This window comes from Musca autumnalis, unplaced genomic scaffold, assembly GCF_047663935.1.
Source record: "Musca autumnalis isolate F117 unplaced genomic scaffold, ASM4766393v1 scaffold_4, whole genome shotgun sequence".
In the NCBI taxonomy this organism is placed as follows: Eukaryota; Metazoa; Arthropoda; class Insecta; order Diptera; family Muscidae; genus Musca; species Musca autumnalis.
In genome coordinates, this window is record NW_027411977.1 from 70,806,337 (window position 1) to 70,832,371 (window position 26,035).

The 26,035-nt window shown below is 36.8% G+C and overlaps 1 protein-coding gene and 1 long non-coding RNA gene across 8 annotated transcripts in view; one reads left to right on the top strand and one right to left on the bottom strand.

Moving 5' to 3' along the window:
- cu (NADP/NADPH phosphatase nocturnin) overlaps positions 1 to 26,035 on the bottom strand; it is a 121,058-nt gene that overhangs the window by 35,211 nt on the left and 59,812 nt on the right. Inside the window, exon 4 of one of the 5 annotated variants that reach the window (XM_073982634.1) lies at positions 7,108 to 7,493. The exons of 2 other annotated variants lie outside the window; for them this stretch is intronic. In XM_073982634.1, the coding sequence (XP_073838735.1) occupies positions 7,108 to 7,187 (80 nt within the window). In that variant the 5' untranslated portion in view covers positions 7,188 to 7,493. Of the gene's footprint in view, positions 1 to 7,107; positions 7,494 to 23,777; positions 25,584 to 26,035 lie in introns of all 5 variants that reach the window. 2 more of the 5 variants (XM_073982629.1, XM_073982628.1) reach the window with 2 other exon arrangements.
- The window catches only part of LOC141402024 (uncharacterized), a 49,183-nt gene continuing 29,855 nt past the window's right edge, over positions 6,708 to 26,035 (top strand). Inside the window, exon 1 of one of the 3 annotated variants that reach the window (XR_012412499.1) lies at positions 6,708 to 6,805. This is a non-coding gene — a long non-coding RNA (uncharacterized lncRNA). Of the gene's footprint in view, positions 6,806 to 11,450; positions 11,579 to 15,551; positions 15,796 to 26,035 lie in introns of those variants that run through there. The other 2 variants (XR_012412500.1, XR_012412498.1) reach the window with 2 other exon arrangements.

Sequence of the window (26,035 nt, forward strand, 5' to 3'; positions counted from 1 at the left end):
AAAGAAAGAAAAAAGGTTACAAATATTATTTTCAATGGTAATAAGCGATTGTCAACATTGATGATCTCTGCTCGTTATAGTAAATACACAATGGGATCTGTTTGTATGTTTTCAATATTTTCTTTATTTATTAATTTTTATTCATTCAATATTAAATATTCATTGGCAAGGCACTTTATGGAGATGCAAAAAAAAAATAGTTTTAAAATGTTTGTAGGATTCGTTTTTTTAGCAGCAACAAACAAAGAATTGGTACAATTTTTTCATCTATTGGCCTGCGAATCCCTGAAAATTACTATCGAAAAAAAGATCGCTCAGGTGGCACGAATTAACATTTGGGATTAAATGGAAAAAATTAGGGGGTAGGCCTCTCATATTTTTCGCGTCACCCTAATGTACATGTACATATATATGCAATTATGCGCTCGTAGAAAAAATTTGAATACAAATGGAGATTGATTATAAAACTGTTAGTGGGATAATTACTCGTAAGTGAAACCATATTTTGGTACTCCTTTTAGTTAAATTTGGCTTATTGATGGGGGCACATAGAGACAGAGTTTTTAATACTGTAGAAATTGTTGTTGTTTCTGAAAATAAGAAACATGATTTAATATAGGATGTTCGTGCATAACAGTTTTTATTCTAAAAAAGAAACGAGTTTTTCATTTTTGCATGACAAAAAATGCAAACATGATTCAAATGACTGACCATCTGAAATACGATCCAAACGACAATATAGTAATAAGAGTTTTGACATATTTACATACATGTATGTACATCAGGGATATAACTTTTTTATAAATATTAAACCGTGGGTGCCACCGTGGTGCAATGGTAAGCACACCCCCCTTGCACGTTAAAGGTCTGCGGTTCGATTCCCAGGCCAGGCAACATCTAATTTTCGACTGTGGCAAAAACCCATCAGTAATGTTGGCGACATTTCCTGAGTATATAAAAGCCATGAAAAACTTCTCTACAAGTGGTGTCTTAAGACACGCCATTCGGACTCGGCAATAAAAAGTAGGTCCCATATCATTGTTCTAATATGAATCGGGGTGCACTCATTGATATGAGAGAAGTTTCCCTCGTCCTTTTAGGGATGTTTGTGGAACAATTATAAATTATATATAAATATTAAACATACAGGTGCATATTAGTAACTCCCGTAAACAGGGTGATCCCTTGGAGTTAAAACTTCGAAACAACTCGAAATTGGCATTTCAACTGTAACTCAGGGAAAGATATTTAAGAAATTTTAAGCCATTTTAGTTGTTGGCAATTTCACTACTTTAGCGACAATTTTTAAAATTAGACTTTGTCGATAATGCCCATCTCGAATTTTGGATAAATATAACATGACAAAACTTCTCTACAAAGTGGTGTCTTAAGACACACCGTTCGGACTCGGCGAGAAACAGAAGGTCCGATATCACTGAGCTTATATGAATCGGGGTGCACTCATTGATATGAGAGAAGTGTCCGTTGTCCCTTCAGAGATGTTTTTGGAACAATTATATAACATGGTTTCATCAATCACAGGACTTCGTGGACTTTTACCGAAGCAGGGGTGTGCGTTATAAAAATTGCTGACATACCTGATGAGACCTATAGGTCAACGGAAGTATTTTCAAATGCAGGGGGAATATGGGAAATATGTTATCTAAAAGTCTCCACATTAGGCCTAAAACTTTGTTTACAAGCATTTGCATTGGATTCTTTAGGTTTCAGATACAAGTCCAGTCGGCTTTGCCTATGTGAATTGAAACTTTCATCTCAGATCGAATGTATTTAAGGTCTTTTCAGAATTTTGAGACCCTTTTTGAACATTTGAACTTATAGACAAAATGTGGATTAGGATTAAAGTTCAAAAGTGTTGCGAAGGAGGTACTTGAAGGAATGGACCGACATAGTCCATTATGGAAGTGGATCTTATTTTGGGAGTCGTATCTTTTTGACAGATATCGCACTCACTAGTCATTTCAGTGGGTCATCGTATAACATTTGGACCAGTATGAACTTGTGCACGGAAAACATAATATCGCTGTAAACAGGACCACAACGATTATCATCGGTATATATTTCCAAAGGATCTTCGAACAGACCTTAAACTGCACTTAAACAAAAATGTTGAACTTTAGCAAGGAAGGTACCTTAAGGAGAGGACCAAAATGGACAATTTTTGGAAGTTAAACTAAATTTAGACAAAATATTAGAAGATCCAAAGTTTGGACCAAATATGTACCATTTTAGTAAAATTTTTTAAATTTTAGGGAGAAGTACTGGAAGTTGTCGAACGGTATTGCCCATCTTCGAACTAAGTCGAAGGCAAAATTTCCGCCCAACTCGGTTGACCAGTTCGAGTGCTATAGTGCGCTCCAGCCACCACACATAGTGCCATAGGGCTTTTTACAACTTTTGGGCTATTTTCTCATGAACTATTTCCTCGCCCCTAAAAAAACATGTACCATCGTAAAGTTGCTTCAACAAAAATAAAAGTAGCTTGAGAGCAGGTCTTAAAGTGAACTCACCCGAAATTTTGTGTGGGTGGTATCCGAAGGAGTGGATAAATGTAGTCCATATTCGAACCTGATCTATACCTGGTAGATATATAAGGATGCGTAAAATATGGACTTTTGTGGAGATGTACCTGAAGGAGTGGACATATATGGCTTATCTTCGAACTTAAACTTAGTTTGGACAAAATATTAGGAAGTCCAAATGTCGCACCGAATCGGCAGATCCGTTTTGTTATATATAGAAAGGCACCTCCCGTTTTTTTATACCTTGAAGGTTGTGGCCTCTATTCCCCACCAAAATATCTGAAATTTGGTATTTAGTCTTCGTTGGAGGTGTAGAAATTTTCACCTGACATTTGCCGGTATAGGTCCATGCCTTCATATAGCCCCCTTGGACCGGTACCTCCCGATTTTAGGAACTTGGAAGGTTGTGGACTTATTACTTTACCGAAATGTCCTTGTTGGAGGTGTAGAAATATTCACCTGAAATTTGTTGGTATAGGACCATGTCTTCATATAGCCCCGATAAAACGGTGCCTCCTGATTTTTGGTATTTTGAAGTTTGTGGCCTCAATATCGCACTGGAACGTATGAAATTTCGTATTTAGTCTTTAGTTTAGTTTCCGCCTGAAAATTGTACGTATAGTTTCACGTTATCATACAGGCCCCATCCTCCCGGTTTCAGGCATTTTGAAGGTTGTTGACTCAATATCCCACCGAAATGGCTGAAATTTTTGATTTAGTCTTCGTTAGAGGTATTAAAATTTCCACCTGAAAATTTGTCGGTATAGGTCCACGTCGTGGCCTCAATATCCCACCGAAATGTCTGAAATTTGGTATTTAGTCTTCGTCGGAGGTATAGATATTTTCACCTGACATTTGTTGGTATAAGTCCATGTCTTCATATATCCCCCATAGAACGGTTAAGCCTGATTTTCGTTATTTTCAAGGTTGTGGCCTCAATATGCAACCGAAATGGCTGAAATGTGGTATGTAGTCTTCGTTAGCGATATATAACTTTCCACCTGAAATTTGTCGTTATAGGTCCATGCCTTAGTATAGCGCCCATAGTACGAAACCTCCTGATTTTCGGAACTTTGAGGGTTGTGTCCTCAATATCCCTTTGGCAGAAATTGTGTATTTTTCTTCGTTTGAGGTATAAAATCTTCCACCTGAAATTTGTGGGTATAGGTCCATTTCTTCGTACCTTCCGATTAAATATTTTGAAAGTTGGTGGCCTCAATACCCTCCGAAATGGCTGAAGCTTTTTATTTAGTATAACCACCAGAAATTTAAGGGTATAGGCGCACGTCTTCATTTAGTCCACGAACGGAACGGTGTCCCCTTATGCTCATTATTTTGATAGTTTTAACCACATTATTCAAAAGTATGAGGAAGATTTTTTGAAGACTTTAGCGAATTTTTTCTACCGAATTGGTTGTTAATTAGAGTTTTGTATTCCCAGAAAATAGAAAACTTTGTCACAAAAAACAAATAAAGGCAGCTCAGTGTTGGTATACATCAAAATACTCGTTTGCCTGCGGTGTGCGTTAAACACACAACTCTCGGTTTTGTAGTCGTGTACCCGACCCACGTTCTGTACCACCGTAGTTGGTAGCCTAGTACTGAGTACAAAAAGATGTAGTTTTGACTTTTGCAGTTAGTAATTGTGAAAGTGACATCCCTAACGTACGTATGTTTGTGTGTAAATAAATTTGCATTGCATAGAAATTATTTGCTTACTGAATTGTTTTAATTTGTTATGGCCACATTTCCATACAAAGATGCATGAGAGGGCAAAAAATTTTGCATGAAACCCCCACCCAGATGTGAGGATGCAGAAGAGATTTTTTTTCAATTTCACTTTTATTTTCAATTCTCATTAAGTCAGTATTTTTGTTACTGATTGGAGTATTTATGAATTATGTATGTTCAAATCGTCTAATACCAGCAAGAAAATCTTAAATAAAAATAAATAAATCTGAATGTATTAACCCATAAACTTCACGGTGTCATATTTCGTTGATGAATGTATCAAATTTCATATCCAAGAACAGAGTTTTCAAGGTGTTATAGGGACTAGTGGATTCGTTCATAGTAACAGACTTACTTCGGAAAAAATGTGTACCGATGTAAATAAGGCCGCCAGAACAACCTACTGAAAAAAGAATCAAAACAATACGAGAGGACCTCTTAAACTTCACTTTTTCAGAATCTTGTGTGGGAGGTATCCGAAAAATAATGGAGAATTATCTACCGAATTGCCATTTTGGTTGCTGCCGTCAGGGATTCTTGGAGCTTTTAGGCCAATATCTCAAGAAGTATGGAAAAAAGTTATACCGTTGAAAGGCAGCCGCAAGGACAACATACTGAAGAAAATTTTAGAACGATCCGAGAGGTGCTCTTAAACTTCACTTTATCCGAATTTTGTGTGGGAGGTACCCGAAGGAGTGCACCGATATAGTACATATTCGAACCCTATATATATCTGGAAGGAATAATACGATGTGCGAAGTTTGAACCAAATCAATTGCTCCCTTCGAGAGTTATCGTTCACACAATTTTACAGGGAGGTACCGGAAGGAAGTACCAGCCAGATAGACAGACGGACGGACATGGCTAAATCGACTCCAAATTGTCTAAAACAAATTTGGTCCAAACATACTTGTGGTCTAAAAACGTTATTTCGATGAGGAACATTTTTGGTCGTATAAAAGTATATATACTAGGGTGGGGCGATTTGTGTGGAAGGAAAAAAACCTTAATGAGCCCTTCGCGTTTCTGATTCCTGGGATTGAACTGAGCAAAAAAGTCCTCTGGACCATATATCTACCGTGAAAATCGAGCCTCCCGATTTTAACTTTAAGTTTTTTATTGACGTTTTTGGAAATATAAGAAACTCAGATTTTCACTACTTTTACTGTTATAAAAAAATAAAACGAAGTTACCCAAACGACGTAAAGGCATTTTCGTTCTCCATGGATCCCAACACGATTGAATTTTGCATCAGAACGCTTGAACAATTTTCTGGTCAAATTTTGTAGCACAATGCCATTTATCGACATTTTCCGAAAAGTTTGCATATTCTTAAGGCTAAAACTGCCTGAAGGAGCGTTCCAATGCTTTTGCGATGTATTAGAGAGTTTTCAACAACTGTCTTGGCTACAATTTTTGTCTTTGTGTTGGATCGAAAATCTCAATGGTTTGGCTGTTATATGCCAAAATATCCAGAAAACGTCAATAAAAAACTTAAAGTTAAAATCGGGAGGCTCGATTTTCACGGTAGATATATGGTCCAGAGGACTTTTTTTGCTCAGTTCAATCCCAGGAATCAGAAACGCGAAGGTCTCATTAAGGTTTTCAAATCGCCCCGGCCTAATATATACCCCTTTCTTGCTTAAAGGGTGAGGGTATAAAAAACAATTAGAGTGAGTATCTTTCATAATGTCCACAGACAGACGGACATGCCAAAATCAAAGTATAACCTATTTATGTTAATAATGTAGTGGGTACCGGCCATACTTTCAATAAAATATGTTGCCTGTTTTCGGGGGCCATCCCTGTACATTCCCTGACAATTTCAGGAAAATCTGTTCAATAGTTTTTTATTGAAAAGATTAAAATTGAAAATTGAAAAATGTGGGCGTAAAAGTGGACGCTGTCAAATGTTCTTTGGGTTATGGCAAGCCGTTCTCAACTGATGCCATTACCAACGAACGTCATTTGATTTTTATTTATATAGATTTTTAAAGAAATATGGTTCATGGGAAGTTCCCCGCCCTTTCCGAAATTCAACAAAATATGTAGCCTATTTTCACCGGGGTTCATGCCAATACATTCATTCCATGACAATTTCAGGAAAATCAGTTCAGTAGTTTTTGTAGAAAAGATTAAATTGAAAATTGCAAAAAGTGGGCGTAAAAAGTGGGCGTGGTCAAATTTTCCTTGCATAAGCACCTAAGTTGGGTTATGACGAACATTTCTATAAAAAAAAAATTATCCAAATCGGTCCAGCTGTTCTTAACTGATGACATTACCAACGAACGACATTTGATTTTGATTTATATAGATTTAATATTGATTTTGGGTTTTTAAGGGGTTAAGAATGCTAAATTCAGTTTGAGAAAAATTAAAACGCAATTGCATTTGTATACATTGGCCGGATGTTCATCTAATTGAAAGTGTGACAAAATACAGTGCAGGGCAGTTTGGCTAAAGTAAAATCTCTAAATCTCTTACAGAGAGATTTCCGAGGTGCTAAAATTCAGCGGTGTGTGGAACTCCCGGTAAGAAAAGTCTAAGTACTTCAGTAATGAAAATGAAATTTTCTTTATTCTTTACTCTTATGTTACACATTGAAACTTTCATAAAAGACTTTCTTGAATTTATGGGTAAGAAGCGAAAAAGCGAGCGGCTTTAACTCCGTTCTCAACCAAAAATTGTGAAAGTTGCATGTGAAAGTTTCAAGGTGTATCTTAAGAGTCAGATCTCATACTAAAGAAATAAAATATAATTTTTCCATCCACATATATTGGAAATTCTTGAACATTCCATTAAAAATATATATTTGATACAATAAAATCTTTACCTTGGTATGGGCACAGCAACACGACGTGTTATCGTTCTCGATTGCACAATCAGACGCGATGATTTCAATAGGAAATCCATGATTTCGAAAATATTTTTTGTCGTTTTGTTGCGTTTGCACGAAGAAATGATTGATTTTTAAAATATTTTTTTTTAATAAATTAATATTAATTTCGTTAATTAGATAAATAAGTTAGTGTGTATTTATTATTTGTTATCAGTTAAACTTGTAATACTATCGGTGCTATTTATGTTTTTTTTTGATTTGTTTAAATTTGATTACAACCAAGAGAAAATAGTTTGCTGTTGTTGTTGCACCATCAATGGTTGCGATATAGACATTGACAAGATCATAATGTCAAACAAGCGAGTCTGTGTTAAATGTTCCTAAAATGAAAGAAAAAAATAAAAGAGAAAAAAGAAAACATTGTTGAAAAAAGAGTCTTTCAGATTGGTATGGACAGACACAATACATTTAACAGTCACACACAATTACCATTGTAATGTCAGCAGCAGCATTGAAAATCGAGGCTTATCAACATTGTAATTATTTTTTATTATTTACGTATTATTATATTGTGGTATTTGCTCTGTAATACGGCCGACCGCCACACAAACTATAAACATTAATTTATATTTTATAGTTGTGATAAGATTTTTTTATTTGTCGAGTATTTAATAAAGATTTGTTCATAAATTTATTATTAAGGAATATTGATTGTAAACTCCCACCAATTAAGCGGAAGAATTATAGTTGTTATAAGCGGATTAATAGTTTATTTAGGGTAACGTAGAGAGCTGAAGTAGCCAGTCGTTATCTACTTTAAGATCGCCAAGTCCAGGACTAATCTTGATTTCTTATCATTATCGAGTGAACACCTACCTCCTTGAGGTGTCACCCATTACAGAAATAAAACAACCCATAGATACATAACTTCTGGATAGCTGGATACCCACCATGCTGCCGAGTAGAGCCATTAATGCCACACGAGAAAAATTATGATGTCAAAGCACGTGAATCAAGACGCTTTCTGAAACAAAAGGGTGCTTCTACAGTGCCTTTCTGAAAGAAAAGGTGCTTCTATAGACCCTTTCTAAAAGAAGGAGTGCTTTTAAAGACCCTTTTTGAAAGAAAGGTTGATTCTATAGACCATTTCTGAAAGAAAGGGTGCTTCTATAGACACTTTCTGAAAGAGAGGGTGCTTTTATAGACCCTTTCTGAAAGAAAAGGTGATTCTATAGATACTTTCTGAAAGAAAGGGTGATTCTATAGACACTTTCTGAATGAAAGGGTGATTCTATAGACCCTTTCTGAAGGAAAGGGTGCTTCTTAGGATCCTTCCTGAAAGAAAGGGTTCTTGTATAGACTCTTTCTTAAAGAAAGGGTGCTTCTATAGAACCTATCTGAAAGAAAGGGTGCTTCTATAGACCCTTTCGGAAAGAAGTGGTACTTCTATAGACCCTTTCGGAAAGAAAGGGTGTTTCTGTAGACCCTTTTTGAAATAAAGGGTGTTTCTGTAGACCCTTTTTGAAAGAAAGGGTTCTTCTATAGACACTTTCTGAAATAAAGGGTTCTTCTATAGACCCTTTCTGAAATAAAGGGTTCTTCTACAGTGCCTTTCTGAAAGAGAGGGTGCTTCTATAGACCCTTTCTAAAGGAAGGAGTGCTTTTAAAGACCCTTTTTGAAAGAATGGTTGATTCTATAGACCATTTCTGAAAGAAAGGGTGCTTCTATAGACACTTTCGGAAAGAAGTGGTACTTCTATAGACCCTTTCGGAAAGAAAGGGTGCTTCTATAGAACCTATCTGAAAGAAAGGGTGCTTCTATAGACCCTTTCGGAAAGAAGTGGTACTTCTATAGACCCTTTCGGAAAGAAAGGGTGTTTCTGTAGACCCTTTTTGAAATAAAGGGTGTTTTTGAAATAAAGGGTGTTTTTGAAAGAAAGGGTTCTTCTATAGACACTTTCTGAAATATGGGGTTCTTCTATAGACCCTTTCTGAAATAAAGGGTTCTTCTATAGACCCTTTCGGAAAGAAGTGGTACTTCTATAGACCCTTTCGGAAAGAAAGGGTACTTCTATAGAACCTATCTAAAGGAAAGGTTCCTAATGGAGACCCTTTCTGAAAGAAAGATAGCTTCTGTAGACCCCTTTCCGGAAGAAAGGGTGCTTCTATAGACCCTTTCCGGAAGAAAGGGCGCTTCTATAGATCCTTTCTGAAATAAAGGGTGCTTCTATAGACCCTTTCTAAAATAAAGGGTGCTTCTATAGACCCTTTCTGAAATAAAGGGTACTTCTATAGACCCTTTCTGAAATAAAGGGTGCTTCTATAGACCCTTTCTGAAATAAAGGTGCTTCTATAGACCCTTTCTGAAATAAAGGGTGCTTCTATAGACCCTTTCTGAAATAAAGGGTGCTTCTATAGACCCTTTCTGAAATAAAGGTGCTTCTATAGACCCTTTCTGAAATAAAAGGTGCTTCTATAGACCTTTCTGAAATAAAGGTGCTTCTATAGACCCTTTCTGAAATAAAAGGTGCTTCTATAGACCCTTTCTGAAATAAAGGTGCTTCTGTAGACCCCTTTCCGGAAGAAAGGGTGCTTCTATACACCCTTTCTGAAATAAAGGTGCTTCTATAGACCCTTTGTGAAATAAAGGTGCTTCCATAGACCCTTTCTGAAATAAAGGGTGCTTCTATAGACCCTTTCTTAAATAAAGGGTGCTTCTATAGACCCTTTCTTAAATAAAGGGTGCTTCTATAGACCCTTTCTTAAATAAAGGGTGCTTCCATAGACCCATTCTGAAATAAAGGGTGCTTCTATAGACCCATTCTGAAATAAAGGGTGCTTCTATAGACCCATTCTGAAATAAAGGGTGCTTCTATAGACCCATTCTGAAATAAAGGGTGCTTCTATAGACCCTTTCTGAAATAAGGGTGCTTCTATAGACCCTTTCTGAAATAAAGGTGCTTCTATAGACCCTTTCTGAAATAAAGGTGCTTCTATAGACCATTTTTGAAATAAAGGTGCTTCTATAGACCCTTTTTGAAATAAAGGGTGCTTCTATAGAACCTTTCTGAAATAAAGGGTGCTTCTACAGACCCTTTCTGAAATAAAGGGTGCTTCTATAGACCCTTTCTGAAATAAAGGGTGCTTCTATAGACCCTTTCTGAAATAAAGGGTGCTTCTATAGACCCTTTCTGAAATAAAGAATGCTTCTATAGACCTTTTCTGAAATAAAGAATGCTTCTATAGACCCTTTCTGAAATAAATAATGCTTCTATAGACCCTTTCTGAAAGAAAGGTTGCTTCTATAGACCCTTTCTTAAAGAAAGGGTGCTTCTATAGACCCTTTCTTAAAGAAAGGGTGCTTCTATAGACCCTTTCGTAAAGAAAGGGTGCTTCTATAGACCCTTTCTTAAAGAAAGGGTGGTTCTATAGACCCTTTCTTAAAGAAAGGGTGCTTCTATAGACCCCTTCCTTAAAGAAAGGGTGCTTCTATAGACCCTTTCTTAAAGAAAGGGTGCGTCTATAGAACCTTTCTTAAAGAAAGGGTGCTTCTATAGACCCTTTCTTAAAGAAAGGGTGCTTCTATAGACCCTTTCTTAAAAAAAGGGTGCTTCTATAGACCCTTTCTTAAAAAAAGGGTGCTTCTATAGACCGTTCCTGAAAGAGAGGGTGCTTCTATAGACCCTTTCTTAAAGAGAGGGTGCTTCTATAGACCCTTTCTTAAAGAAAGGGTGATTCTATAGACCCTTCCTGAAAGAAAGGGTGATTCTATAGACCCTTCCTGAAAGAAAGGGTGCTTCTATAGGCCCTTTCTGAAAGAAACAACTTTCGAGGTGGCAGATATCAGCATGCAATGCCACCCTGATCAGCTTTAACATACAAAGTCCAGGACTTATCTTGATTCCTCACTATTTATTTATGATAGGTACATTGTAAGTGTCCTAATAAAGATAGTCAGTCCATTTATTAGCTATGTATTATAATAGTGACCATTCACAACTTGAATAAATACAACCTTGACTTATTACACTAACAATGACTGATAACAGGGTTTATATTTACACACTTAAGTTCTGTAATTATTTTACATTGAATGAAAAAGATTACATGTACATACATACATATGTCATCAGGCATCTGGTACATTTTATTAGCTAATAAAAAATTAGACAAAATATGCCGTGTTATATTGCAATAGTGCAAAACTGATATCAGACATTAACTGTCTGTGATTACAGATGATTCCCCAGACAGTAGATTGTCTGTCTTATCTCATTGTCACATTTTTTATAACGTGCTGTAAAATTACAACGAACTTTGTAGAGTATTACAAAAGTAATAGACCCTAATAAAATGTAGTGCAATGGGAAAATTTGTATTTACATTCAGCGGAAAGTGTGCAAGTATTATTTGTTAAGTATACAATGGAAAATTATTATGCGGAAGAGAATCTGTTTATATGTATGTACGTATAAGTATTTTTTTAAGTCATCCTATATTTAATGATGAAGTTCTCATTGCTTGTAGAATATGCAGGTATTGATAGCCTTTTCAGTAAGCTTACTTTTAACAATATGACTGAAATCCAAAACCCACCGAGACAGCGGTATATTTTTTTGGTTCTGTAAGTCCCGGTACACACTAGAGTAATTTCATTGAAAAAATTTGAAGAAATTATGCGTTCTTAGATCGAGTTCCATACTAAGGTAATTTTAGGAAATTTCTGTAGGTAGAAACTCGATCTAAGAACACCTAATTTTATGAAATTATTTCATTGAAATCACTCTAGTGTGTACCGGGGCTAAGGTATTTTAAAAGTATGTATGTACATACATTGCAACAATGATTTGCCCTTGCATCATATTTCCATCTACTTCTTGTATAACTGCTTTATCGTATACAACACATAGTTTTTATCAAGTGTCATTTTTGAGAGCCAGAGCCATTATTGAAAATCAGTTGCCTACAAAAAAAGATTTGTGTTTTTTTATTTGCAATAAAGGTAACCTTTAAGTTTGGCAACAAACTTCCTTGAACCACAACCACAATGACCAACAAATCAAACCACAGCAACAAAATAAAAAATAAACAATGAATTAATTCAATTGAAATCAAGTCATTTGAGATACAGTACTTTGTACATACATACATATGTACATATATCAAACAATATATCAAATCAAACAATTATCCATCACTTTTGGCAATCAAATCAAATAAAAACATACAATAATAAAAATATAGTATACACAAACAAGCGTTATAATTTTAGCCAGTAGCCGTCGTCATTATCTCGTTCACTTGATAACGCTGGACCACTAACATACATACATACACGGAAATTGACGTAAAATCGTTGGGCTAAGAAATATGACGCAGATATCGCAAAACAAGAGTCGCATTTGCGGGTATTAATTACTCATATTGAGCAGCATTTGTAACAAATTAATAAAGTTTGGTTACACAGTTTAACAAAGAAATCATTTCGCAGAGCCCAGCAAACAATTTTCAAGAAATTGAATGTAGAATATATTGTCATGACCTAAAGTTGCGCATGTTTCGAACATATTTCAGTAATAACTAAAGTAACATCAGTCGACATTACACAACAGAGATATGTGACAGATTTTCGGCAAAAATTTTAATTTTTTGAGAATTTCGTAAATATGTTGTACAATTATTCAGGGAGTTTTAGAATTTTGTGAACTTTCAGAAAAAATATAGGAATTTTTTGTATAGGACATTTATCCTGACAATTGTGGATGTTCCGAATAAATATAAATTAATCACGTCGCTATAGATGAAAGACATTCACCGAGAGTGTTTGATGTACGATCGATCGGAGGCAAACAGGCGAAAAACCATATTTGGATACCAAAGGCTGACATAAAGGAACCCATGATATGACCAATAGTGTTGTTCAAAATACTTTGAACATATTTTTACATTTTCCATTGATTTGATAATGGAAGTGTTTTAAGATAAGAATTGAAGATCCCACATGCAGTGGTAGCTGGTATCGCTAGTTGTTTGTGTGTGCGCTATGCACTTAAGAGTTTTTGGCACATGCATTGTGGGGAAATTCTTCAATTATAAAATGTTTGTATTTTTTGAACATAGAGTTTAGTGATAAGAATTGTAATGAAAGGATAGTCTAAGAAATATTTTGTATTGATACAGTTAAGCGAAATATTATTGAAATAAATCAGTGACTTATGACCACTCATTGTGTTAAGACGTTCTGCGTTCTTATTTTTTACAGACGAGCTGCGGCTGTCTCTTGGATGCTGCGGCATCAAATTTATATTTATTCATGTTGGTCCTTCGAAAAATTGAGTTTTCCCCACCCGTGGTAAGAGTCTCAATGGAACTAGCGAAGGGATTTTTAAGTAGTTGACTTAGAAATCGAAACTAAAAAAAATACTCTAGCAATTGTGGCAATTGGCTCAGGAATTGCTAGGAGTGATTTTTAATTAACCGATTTATTGTTCGGTAATGCGTTTGTCGTGGCTTGGACAACGACATAAAGTAAAACATATTACAATGGTCTCAAAACTGGAGTTAAGCATTGAAGGTTTTGAGAAGAGGCTCCAGGAGCTGGAGTTAAAAGAACAAAGTTGGCGATTTGCTCGAAATGCCGAGGAGCTCATCGCAACTTGTTCTCATGTATGTGAAAGGGTATCCGTCTACAGGGTAACCCAACTGAAGGAATGGGTTGACATCATAGAAGATAAATTAAATCAACTGGAGCAGTTCGCGACCAGAATTAGTGCTGAAGTTTTCATACCTAGGATGGAAAAGTTAAAAGAAACTTGTGACCCGCTAATAGAGAAGATGTATAAAATCATTGTGCGTTCGATAAAATGGGACTTCCCATATTTCAACACTGTGTCTAAAACGTGGGTATTTGCTGAAACAGTAAAAGAAAAAAGTAGAATCTGAAAAAGTTTTTTCGGAAAGCTGACAATTTGTTAGACCAGTGTGACTATGTGTCAAATAAATTGGAAAATATGGCAACGTATGTACAGTATGCAAAGTTCATATTCGTACACCCCTAAAAATGAATAAAATCGTTATTAATTCCAAATTTTATGTGCAAATATGCAATAATTGATGGGAATTACCATAACGAAGAAAGATTTAAGAATAACAAAACAAATTTTTAATGTATTCCGTCATTTAGGTATAGACGGCGCCTGTGTGGGTGGCAAAGTTCGTATTCGTACACCTATAAGCACTATATATTTGGAGTTTTTAAGGATTTTCAAAGCAAAATACCGCAGATTTTTGTTCTTTTCTTCTTTTGGAATGCCTCTCCTATAGAAATATGTACAAGTAACGGTAATTTTATTAAAAATTTTGCATGAATAAAAAGTCGGACGAATATTTGAAATAATTAAAAAAAATGTGCTAGATATGATTAACTATTGCATTTAATTCCCGAATTTTGTAACAATATTTGAGGTCTAATATGAAAATAAATGTTGTCAGCGTTACATATTTCTATAGCAGAGGCATTCCAAAAGAAGAAAATAACAAAAATGTGCGGTATTTTGCTTTGAAAATCCTTAAAAACTCCAAATATATAGTGTTTATAGGTGTACGAATACTAACTTTGCCACCCAGGCTGGCGCCATCTATACCTAAATGCCGGAATAAATTAAAAATTTATTTTGTTATTCTTAAATCTTTCTTCGTTATGGTAATTCATATCAATTATTTCATATTTGCACATAAAATATGGAATTAATAACGATTTTATTCATTTTTTAGGGGTGTACGAATATGAATTTTGCATACTATAGATTGTCACATTGAAGGAAATATATATGGAGCTAAATCAGTTGTTTCCAAATGTGACCGAGAATAAGTATTTGGGAGATTTGTTTTTCAAGTTAAATCGTGTTGAGATTATCTACAAGAAAACAATGGATGAGATAGATAATATGCTCACATCTCCCAGCAAAATGTTTGTGCCCCCGGCAAGCCCGCACTGCGGAGGGAATTCATTGTGGGACAGTGCACTTGAAAATGATGTAAATGCTGTCGAAGAAGAGATAGTATATAAAGATGAGAAAGAAGTTGCGCTGGAACACCTGCGTACGTCAGGATTTAGAAGAACAACAGCAGGATTTAGAAGAACAAAATATACCGAATTCCGATGAAGAAGCCGTTGTTGATTTATTGTTTTATCCTATGGAGAAAATCAACGTTGAAGAAATAGATGAAACTACTTTGGACGAAGATGAAAAGGCTGGACAACAATTTGTATTAGAGCAGAAGCTGTTACAGGCCGACCAATTTATTGACCTAGTAAAGCAAGATGACTTTAACTTAACCAAGCAATACAGTCCACTAAAAGAGAGAGAATATACAGTATCGGCCAAAACTAAAGCACCCCCTCAGTAAATTTTTTTGAAATGATAATTTTTTTATGAAAACTAAATTATAAATTTATTTTTTATTTTTCTTTTTATTTATTTATATCTTTATAATTGAAAAATACAAAAATAAGGAGATCAGAATTTAATAAACAAAAGTTAAAATTCAAAAAACATTTTAGGTCGCAAATATAAGCGGACAAAACTAAAGCACCCCCCAATTTGAGGTACAACAAAAACTATTGAAATCAATATTTCGTTGCGTATCCTCTATTCTGAATGACACAATCACATCTTTTTGGTATAGAAGATACTAAATTGTTAATTACTGCAGGCGAAATAATTGATTTTCGGAAAATTTAGCTTAAATCCTCAAAATACTGAAAATCGGAAGGTACCGTTATATGGAGGCTATACCCAAACGTGGACCCAGGTCCACGATTTTTGGTGGATATGTTTTGTGACCACTAAGAACCCTAAGTACCAAATTACAGCTAATTTAGTAGGAAAATGTGGCTTAAATATCCGAAATACCGAAGATCGGAAGGTACCGCTATAAGGGGGCTATACCAAAACATTAGCCGATATTGTTCATATTCATCCAAAAATGATGCTACAGCATCCACTAGTCAAATACAATACGCTAACGTTTAAAAATTAGCAAAAGAACGAATTGCAGAAGAACGATAGACGCCGGCTTATTCAGTCGACGACAAGCAAAAAAAAAACATTTCATATCGACTAAAAATGAAGGAGCCAGACTGGCATTCGCCAAGACCCATTTGAACTGTTTTCCGATGAATCTATGTTTAATTTAAAGTATTCAGATGGTAAAAGGCTTGGACCAAATGGGCAACCGTTAAATCCAAAATATTGCAAAGACGCTGTAAAACATGGAGGCGGAATGTTTTTTGCTGATCGTCGACTGAATAAGCCGTCGTCTACCGTTCTTTTGCATTTCGTTCTTTTGCTAATTTTTAAACCTAAGGGATTTAGTATTTGACCAGAGAATGCTGTAGCATCATTTTTGGATGAATATGAACAATATCGGCTAATGTTTTGGTATAGCCCCATTATAGCGGTACCTTCCGATCTTCGGTATTTCGGATATTTAAGCCACATTTTCCTACTAAATTAGCTGTAATTTGGTACTTAGGGTTCCTAGTGGTCACAAAACATATTCACCAAAAATCGTGGACCTGGGTTCACGTTTGGATGTAGCCCCCATATAACGGTAACTTCCGATTTTCAGTATTTTGAGGATTTAAGCTAAATTTTCCGAAAACCGATTATTTCGCCTGCAATAATTAATAATTTATTATCTTTTATGCCTAAAAGATGTGATTGTGTCATCCAGAATAGAGGATAAGCAACGAAATATTGATTTCAATAGTTTTTGCTGTACCTCAAATGGGGGGGTGCTTTAGTTTTGTCCGCTTATATTTGCGACCTAAAATGTTTTTTGAATTTTAACTTTTGTTTATTAAATTCTGATCTCCTTATTTTTGTATTTTTCAATTATAAAGATTTAAATAAATAAAAAGAAAAATAAAAAATAAAATTATAATTTAGTTTTCATAAAAAAATTATCATTTAAAAAAAATTTACTGAGGGGGTGCTTTAGTTTTGGCCGATACTGTATATGCAAGAAAGAGGTACAGCACAAAATACAGTACGAAAGATCCAAGAAAAAGGCAGTAGAGAAAACCAAATATAATAATATGACCAAAAGAAACCCAGGACGAACTCCGGCAAAAGGAAGCAGCAATGGTAAAATTAAGTCTTTTGCATTTTATAAATTCTCTAATTTTAGAAGACATTTGGAGCGTCCTTATACGTGTTCGAATTCGAAGATGAGAACTGATGGTTCAATAAGCAAGGAGTCACCTGGCAATTGGAGCATTTTTGGTGGTGGCATGACTGCCGGTGATGCTGACGCTACAAACGAGTTGAGAACTGATGTATCTGAACAAATTCAAGTGTTTAAAGATCCTGACAAGCAACATTCAATAACCGAAAAGAAAGTGAAACATCGATGGAAGAGAGGCCCGATGGTTGAATGGCACCAAAAGGTGCTGGGTGCCATCACATAGAGTTTGCTGCAAAGATGTCACATTTATTCTTTATTCATATTTTAAATTTTAGACTATGTTGTTTTTGTATGTATTTCACTACTGGTTAATTTTTGTTTAGTATTAACATAATATAGACCTCACATTGCTTAGATTTGTATAATAATGTAAGAGTGTTTAAGAATGCTTCGTAAGGGATAGATCTTTTTTTAAGGTTAAATAAAAATTGTATTTGTCATCCCTTGGCGAGTGGTCTGCATGTTCAAAATACTTTGAACAGAATTTTGTTGTTGCCATCTCTTTGCGAGTGGGCAGCATGTTCAAAATTCTTTGAACATATCTTCGCATTTTCCATTGATTGGAAGTGTTTTAAGATAAGAATTGAAGATCCCACATGCAGTTAGCTGGTATCGCTAGTTGTTTGAGTGTGCGCTATGCACTTAAGATTTTATGGCACATGCATTGTGGGAAAATTCTTCAATTATAAAATGTTTGTATTTTTTGAACATAGAGTTTAGTGATAAGAATTGCAGGTAGCCTAAGAAATATTTTGTATTGATACAGTTAAGCGAAATATTATTGAAATAAATCAGTGACTTACAACCACTCATTGTGCTAAGACGTTCTGCGTCCTTAAGTTTTTACAGACGAGCTGCGGCTGTCTGTTGGATGCTGCGGCATCAAATTTATATTTATTCAAGTGTCGTGCTACTATTTAAGAGAATAATGTGGTATGTGTAGCTGACGAGCAACATCTTTATCCAGGAAAAAGAGAGAAAAGGGAGAAATGTATGGGGTAGCTGTATATCAGATTACGAGCCTGACATTAGCCCGCTTTTGGAAGGCCATAATCGTCTGGCCCTGGGGGACTTTAATGCGCATCATGAGATGTGGCATTCCGCCCTCGGAAACGACCAGAGGGGCACAGCGCTGGCTGAGCAGATTAATACCTCTACGTTTTGCACGGTCATCACTGCTGCAGCCGCTCGCCATATCCCTGGTCGAATACCCGAAGTAAGACCAAACTTCCTAGCAAGGGCGACGGGATTAGAAAATGAACGTAATGAGCTTCGTCGAGCCAACCCCAATGACCCCAGAGTCAGGGCGCTGACACTAGAAGTTAACAGGTTGGTCGGCGAGCATAAGCGGAACATGTGGTTAAATCATCTGAAGAGTTGCAACATTGGAGCCGGTATAAGTGAATTGGGGCAACGCTTAAGTCACTCTCGAACCCTGGAAGGAGGGAAGATAGGACCTCAGTCACGTTTGGCTACGTTACGTTGACTGATCCGAAGAGGTGCGCAAGTTTTTTCAATCAACAGTTTGCCGACATTGACTTCGAGAGTGACAGGGCGAAGAGAAGAGAATTACGTCGCATCAGATCTCTTCCTGCCGAGGATGAAGCACCACAGTTTACAATGGATGGTGTTGCAAATGCCGTCAGGAACGCTAAATAAACCAAAGCGTTGGGCCCTGACGGAATCTCCATGGTAGTGCTGAAGCAGCTGGATGAGCCGGGAGTGGAGTATCTCACTAAAGTTCTCAACTTGTACCTAGCCACCCTCATTGTTCCCGAAGTCTGGGAAGTGGGCGAGGTGGTCCCGATACTGAAGCCATGCAAGGATGCCAGAAAAAGTCAATCGTACAGGCCGGATTCGCCCGTAACAAAGACCCTTGAGGCCTTAGTCCTCCCCAGTATCAGAAATATCTATCAAGTTGCCGATCATCAGTATGGATTCTGTAAGCAGCGTAGCACGACAACAGCGCTGCACGCAATCCCAACATATAATTGTCAAGGACTCAACCAGAGACCGCCGGTTAATAGAACAGTGATGGTAGCGCTTGACTTATCAAAAGCCTTTGATAAGTCAGGCAGTCCACGCTGTTTGATGACATTGAACAGACAACCCTCCGGCCAAGCTTTAAACATTGGATAGTTAATAATATGTGTGGACGCCAGTGGTACGTGGAATTCAGGAACAAGAAGTCCACACCCCGTAGACGGAAACAGGGAGTTCCCCACGGTGCACACTGGTCGAAACCACTGATCTAGCGGCGCAAGAGTCAAAAAATCGAACTATAAAATTGCGAAATATTTTCCATTGTATCGATTACAGACACTTCGCAGACAAAGATTTTGTTTGTTAATTTTTGTTGTTGTAAATATTCACTCAGTTATTCACTATCAAATGCAAGAGTTTTTGTTGCATCAGATTTTAAAAAATGTTTGCAAAAAAATTAACTTTATATTTGTTTAAATGCTAAATAAATTCGAAATGAAACTGGACAAGATTTTTTTTAAGTAATAGCAGAGGGTGAGATTTAAATTATAAAAATTAGTTTGGGGTCTTGAGGTACATAGTTATATAGCAATAAATTTTCAAAAAATTCAATTTTTTTTTGTGTTTTTATGGGTTGTACGCGTTTGTCCATAGAGTGCATCGTGTAAACTTAGCCGAACTTAGGTTCGATTATTTTTTGTGGAATGAAATTGGACTCTCTGGATACGGAATAACCACATTTGGGCTGCAAATATTTGCAAATCTTTTGATGACTGCACTTTTAAAAAAAAGGGATTTTGCATGAAATTCATAGAAATTTAGCTGTGCATTTGTATGCGAGCTAAATCAAAATATGGACCTATCTTGAGAAATGTTTGCAAGGAGGATTTCTACCCCCGGAGACACTATAATACCATATTATAGCTAAATATGTTATTAAATATGGGATAACAAGTACAAATTCAACGAATCGGGGGTACCATAAATGGGGCTACATCGAAACATAAATCTGTGTTGAAAATGTTTTGTAAGAAGATTTTATACGCAGTGAGAACACGGAGTGCAAAATTACAGCCAGTTGGTTTAAAAATGTGGTCATGATATTCAAAATACCTTAAATTGGGAGGTACGGTTACATGGGGGCTATATCAAAACGTGTACCTACGTCCATAATTTTACCACTAGGAACCCTAAGTACCAAATTACAGGTAATTTGCTACGAAATTGTGGCTTAAATCCTCAAAATACCGAAAATCTTAAGGTACCGTTATATGGGGGCTATACCAAAACATCAGCCGATATTGTTCATAATTGGTCCATTATTACCCACAGGTACAAGCTGAGTTTGTGCCAAATTTCAGTGACGTATCTCAATACGTTTGCATGTTATTAATTTCGCGCCGCTAGATCAGTGCTTTCGACCACCGTGCGGTGGTGTGATATCTCCGAAACTGTTTAACCTCTACCTCTCCTGTATTACGCCCCCTCCATATGGCATCGAGATCGTAACGTATGCGGATGATTGCACGATCCTGGCTTCAGGTACCTTATCTTACCACCTTTTTCCACTCGAGGAATATGCAGACTTCCGCCACAAAATCTGCAGCCACAAACTGCCCCAAAAATTTCAGGGGTCACATTCGACACTTTAGGTGCAGATAAAGAAACCTTGTTGACCACATATAACGCGATAGGTCGGTGTGTGGTAAGTTATGCGGCTCCAGTTTTATCCCCGGGATTATGTGATACGAATTAGAAAAAGATTCAAACCTGTCAAAATGCCGCGATAGGAATAGCAACAGGTCGCCTCCTTAAGAGTCGAAGATTCTTCCAGTACAGCAACACAATGATATGCTTTCGTTGCAGTACTTGCTTGGGTGTTACCGTGAAAGCCATTCCAATCACCATCTGGTGGGCAGGCCCGACACATTTAGGCACATCAGGAAGGAAATCCACTCTCTATAAGGGGAGGTCCAACGATACAGGAAAGAACCCCAATATCGACAAGCATATCAAGCAGGTTTAAATAACATTCACACGGATGCAGTTGCTAAGGCCATAAGCAAAAATATAGTGTGAATAAAGTCCTCGGAGTACATCCCCCATTTATCGCAGCTGAGGAGCGTCAGCTGCCACGACAAACCAGAGTAGTTTTGGCTCAAATACGCTCGGGATATCGCAGTCGCCTAAATTCTTATTGCGCGGAAATCGATTGCGGCGTGCAAGCCAAACCTACTCTAACTCCAGTGGATCTGTACTACATCCCATCCAAGTAGCCACTTTCCTGAACTGGAAATAGACCAAGAGCCAGATTGATCAGGAGAACGAACACACAAAAATAATACACACTGTTTCAACAACAACATCCATCTGCTCTAAAAAATTTCAAAAATGTTGTGAGAGCTGGTCTTGAACTCCACTTTGGCTAAAAATTTTGAAATCTGGAATAAATATGACGATTTGTAAATTATGGATCAAATCTGTCGCTATCCAAAGGAGTGGACCAAAATGGCCCCTTTTCGAACTTGATTAAATTGAGCTGATTCCTTCCTACATACAGACGGACAGCACTGAATCGACTCTAAATGGCCTGAAACGGGTTTCGTCCAAACGTACATGGTGTTTAAAACAATTATTTCACATTTTTGATTGTATCAAACTGCACATACCTAGTTAGGCTAAAATCTGACGGTATAAACTTGTAAAAAGTATGAATATTTTATGAGTGAAAGAAAAATTAATCATTTTTATACCCTCAGCATTTATGCTAACTTTCATACGGGCAAAATCGAAATAATGATTTTAGACACCAAGTATGTTTGGACGAATTTGTTGGAATTTGTTTGGAGTTGATTTAGCTATATCCGTCCGTCTGTCTCTCTGGCTGGAGCGCCCGATAATTCTCGAACGGATCAACTGATACGGTCCAAAATTTTGCCTTACGTAATAATTTGTTCAAACTTAGTTTAAGTTCGAAGATGGGTTATATCGGTTCACTTTTCCGGTACCTCCCCCACAAAATGTCGGAAATGTTCGGAAAATTTGTGCGCACGATAACTGTTGATGGGAGTGACCGATTTGATCCATACTTTGCAAATCGTGAAATTTCTACCAGCGTTAGCTGAGGTTCCAATATGAACTCAATCGGTCTACTCCTTCGGGTACCTCCCACACAAAATTTGGGAAAAGTTCAGTTTAGGACCTGCTTTCGAATCGCTTTGATTTTTGTTGTAGCAACTTGTGTTCACTGCCTCCCATACGACGCTATAAGTTTCACAATACTCCTAGAGAAAACAGAACGAAAGTTGTAAAAAACCCCTATGGCACCATATGAGTGGCTGGAGAGCTCGAACTCCACAGTTTAGATATTATAATATTTCTTCGAATATTAGATCCACTCCTTCTGGTACCTCCCCCACAAAAGTTCGAAAATATTCGCTAAAATGGTACAAGCGATTTCTCATAAACGTAGCAACCGATTTGGTCCAAACTTTGGATCTCAAAATATTGCTGAAACTTTGTTTATGTTAAAATTTGGGCCCTATCGCTCCAATCCTTGTGGTACCAACCAAACAATTGTTCAACATTTTTGTGTGGTTAAGGGTCTGTTCGAGGATCCTTAGGACATTTTTACCGAAGGTTTTCCTAGTGGCCCTGCCCTGTTTACAGCGCTATTATATTTTTCGTAGGCTAGTGTGATAAAAAAAGCCCTATCTACCGTTATTGTCGCAAATTTTTGAACTTTAATCCTATCCAGAGTTTTGTCGGTTCATACGCCCAACATTTTGAAAACCCCCTAAATACATAAGTTTTTTTTTGGGAAAAATTTGAAAATACCATTGTGAAAAACCTTACTTTAAATAAGTACCAGACTATTTTTGCAATGTAATAAAACTATGCTAAAAGCAACCACAATGTGAATATTGGCCCACAACTACCATACAACTAATGCCAGATGATCATATTTTTTCAATAGGATAGGTTCTCTACAATATTATATTGTAAAACCTAACCACATAAATATTTATAATGCATATACGTAATTCTTTACAAATATTGTCACAGCAATCATATTTTATGTGCCTACAGTAACCATATGTATATATTTTTTCTTTCTAATTTTCCCGTTTTCCCCCATTTGTATATTTCTTTGTCTCATTCTACTCTTTCCCAGATTTTGTTAAATTATTGTTTTCGTCAAATTTGCCAAAAATCAAAACTTTTTATCTGATTTTGTTGAATCGTGTTATCGAATATTGATATGTATGTATAAAACCAATAAAAGTTTCTTATCAGTCCACGCAATTAATTTATGTACATAAAATATTTAACTAAAACTACGATCGCTTTTTGTTCCTAATTGTTGTTATTGTTTTTTTTTTTCAATGGATTGTTTTTGTGGTGGGCATGTTTGCCTATCAAGTAATTACCTTACAAGATATATCAGCAATTCGCGTGGAGGTTCATAGTCTTCTTGATAGACACCAGCAGAGGTAGACCCAGTGTCTGCGTTTCTCTGAGTCAGGTTGTTATTGACGTTCGAATTGTTGTTGTTGCTGTTTGATTTTTGTGTGTGTAAAGCTGTAACGGCATCATTGACGTCGTCGGGCGCACCTTGCTGTCGGCTGTATTGTTGTTGTTGTTGCCGTTGTGACGATTGTATGCCTCCAACACAAAAACCGGTAGATGCAGGTTTGTTGCGAATTGTATCACCACCACTGTTGGCGTCGTCATGCTGTTCAGCATCGCCAGACATGATGGCATTACCGTTCTCCAATTCAATTTCCCGTTTTCGAGCGGCCAGACGTTGTTTAATTTGTGTTGTAGAGGTCATTGCCGAGGTCTTTGCAAGAGCTTCCGCTATTTCGAATTTCTCACGAAAATCCTTGAGCATAGCCATTTCATGTGGATCAATAAGAGTGTTATTATGGTCTGTGGTAGAAGCAGCAGCGGCAGCATTGCCCTCCTCCTCCGCGGCATGTGTAGATGACGCTAGTGCTGTGGATTCTTGCTTGACTTCTTGTTGTACTTGAGGCAAGGGTGAGACAGATGGAGTTGGTGGTGGTGCCACCATAATATGCGAAACAATGTCCAACAACTCTTTGGGTGGGCGACTCAATGCTGTTAGGCCTTTTGCCATATCAACTTCATGATCACTGTTGCCAAATGAATCATTGTCATCATCATCATCTTGGTTATTGTTCTTCCCCAAAATGTTGCTCAAAAATTGTTTCCTTTGTATGGCAATTGTGCCAGGCATTGGCCTCTTGGGCATAGCTGGTATTGTTTCGTTTTGTTGCTTTTGCTGCCGTTTTGGCCGGGGAGGTAATTTTGGTGGTTTCTCCAGTATTGCATGTTGTACATAATTTTCCAAAGCATCTCGATTCTTTTCCAGCGTTTCTGATGTTGGCACCAAACCGGCTAAACTTAAACGTAAACGACACTCCTCGGTACACAAACGACGACACATTTCATTAATGGCCAAAGGCCGGGCAGCCATGTCACTGGGTGCCGAACCCACACATGTCTGACAGGGTGTATAAAATTTCGAATTACCTATTAATGAAATATATTCATCAGAATTTGATTTCCTCCGATCACCACCCTCATCGTGGTGACTGCTGGCATAGCTACTGCTACATTCGGATATAAGTATTTCATAATCTTGTTCTATGGCATCCAAATCGTCATCTGTATCTGCTGCTGCCGAGGATATGGTGGCGGCCTCTGGCCCGGGTGAAACATCATGTATGGGAAAGAATAGTGGTGGCAATTCACGACGTGTAGGTGAGGAGGAGTCATTCGGTCGAGTTCGGCCACCAGCATCACTGCGTATATTCTCGGAATTTTGTAACGCTGAGGATGATGTATAATTTAGCAGCAATGATGTTATGGGCATAGCTTTGCCCAAGGTTTCGGAACGACGATGACCACGATTTTTCAAGGTATCTGAACCAAAAGAATCTTGATGTGATTGCATTTTGAATGGGGATGGGTTGGGATTTTTCACTATTCCTGAATACTGGTGGTGTTGATGTGTAGGTGGTCTTGGATGTGTTGCGTTGTAGTTATGAGTTGTGTATCGGCAGTGTTTGTTGTTGCATTTGTGGCATAATTGTTTAGGCGATTTTTTAGGGAATTTTTGAATATTTTCGGCTCATGTTTGATTTATTTATTTTTGTTTTATAAAATTGCTTTTTTAATTTTTTATTAAAGTAGGTTTATTATTCATATCGCTGATTGATTTATTTTATATTTCATGTATTTAAAATGTCAATAATGCATTTGACATGAAAGCATACGAATATCGTCTGACTACCGAAATGCATATATTTTATGGAGTATTGCAAATGGAATGACAAAAATGATGATAAGGATTATTATGGATTCTATAAATATGGAACATATCAGGTCTAATATAAATCTAATGTTCTTAGCCGCTAAAACAAAACAAGGCTTTGGAATCACAATGGATTTTTTGTTAACGGAGAAGACTCAGAGTCAGAACCTATGCACAAAACAACCACGAAAACGCGACAAAATCGATTAGTTGTCAATGAGAGCCGTACTTAAAATTTTCTGAGCCACATTTTTGCAGAACATTTCGAAGCTGAAAAACGTCATCTTGCGGTACTTTTGCAGCGGCTCTTAAAATAAAGGACGAAAAGGACATTGAAGGAAGCGAGTT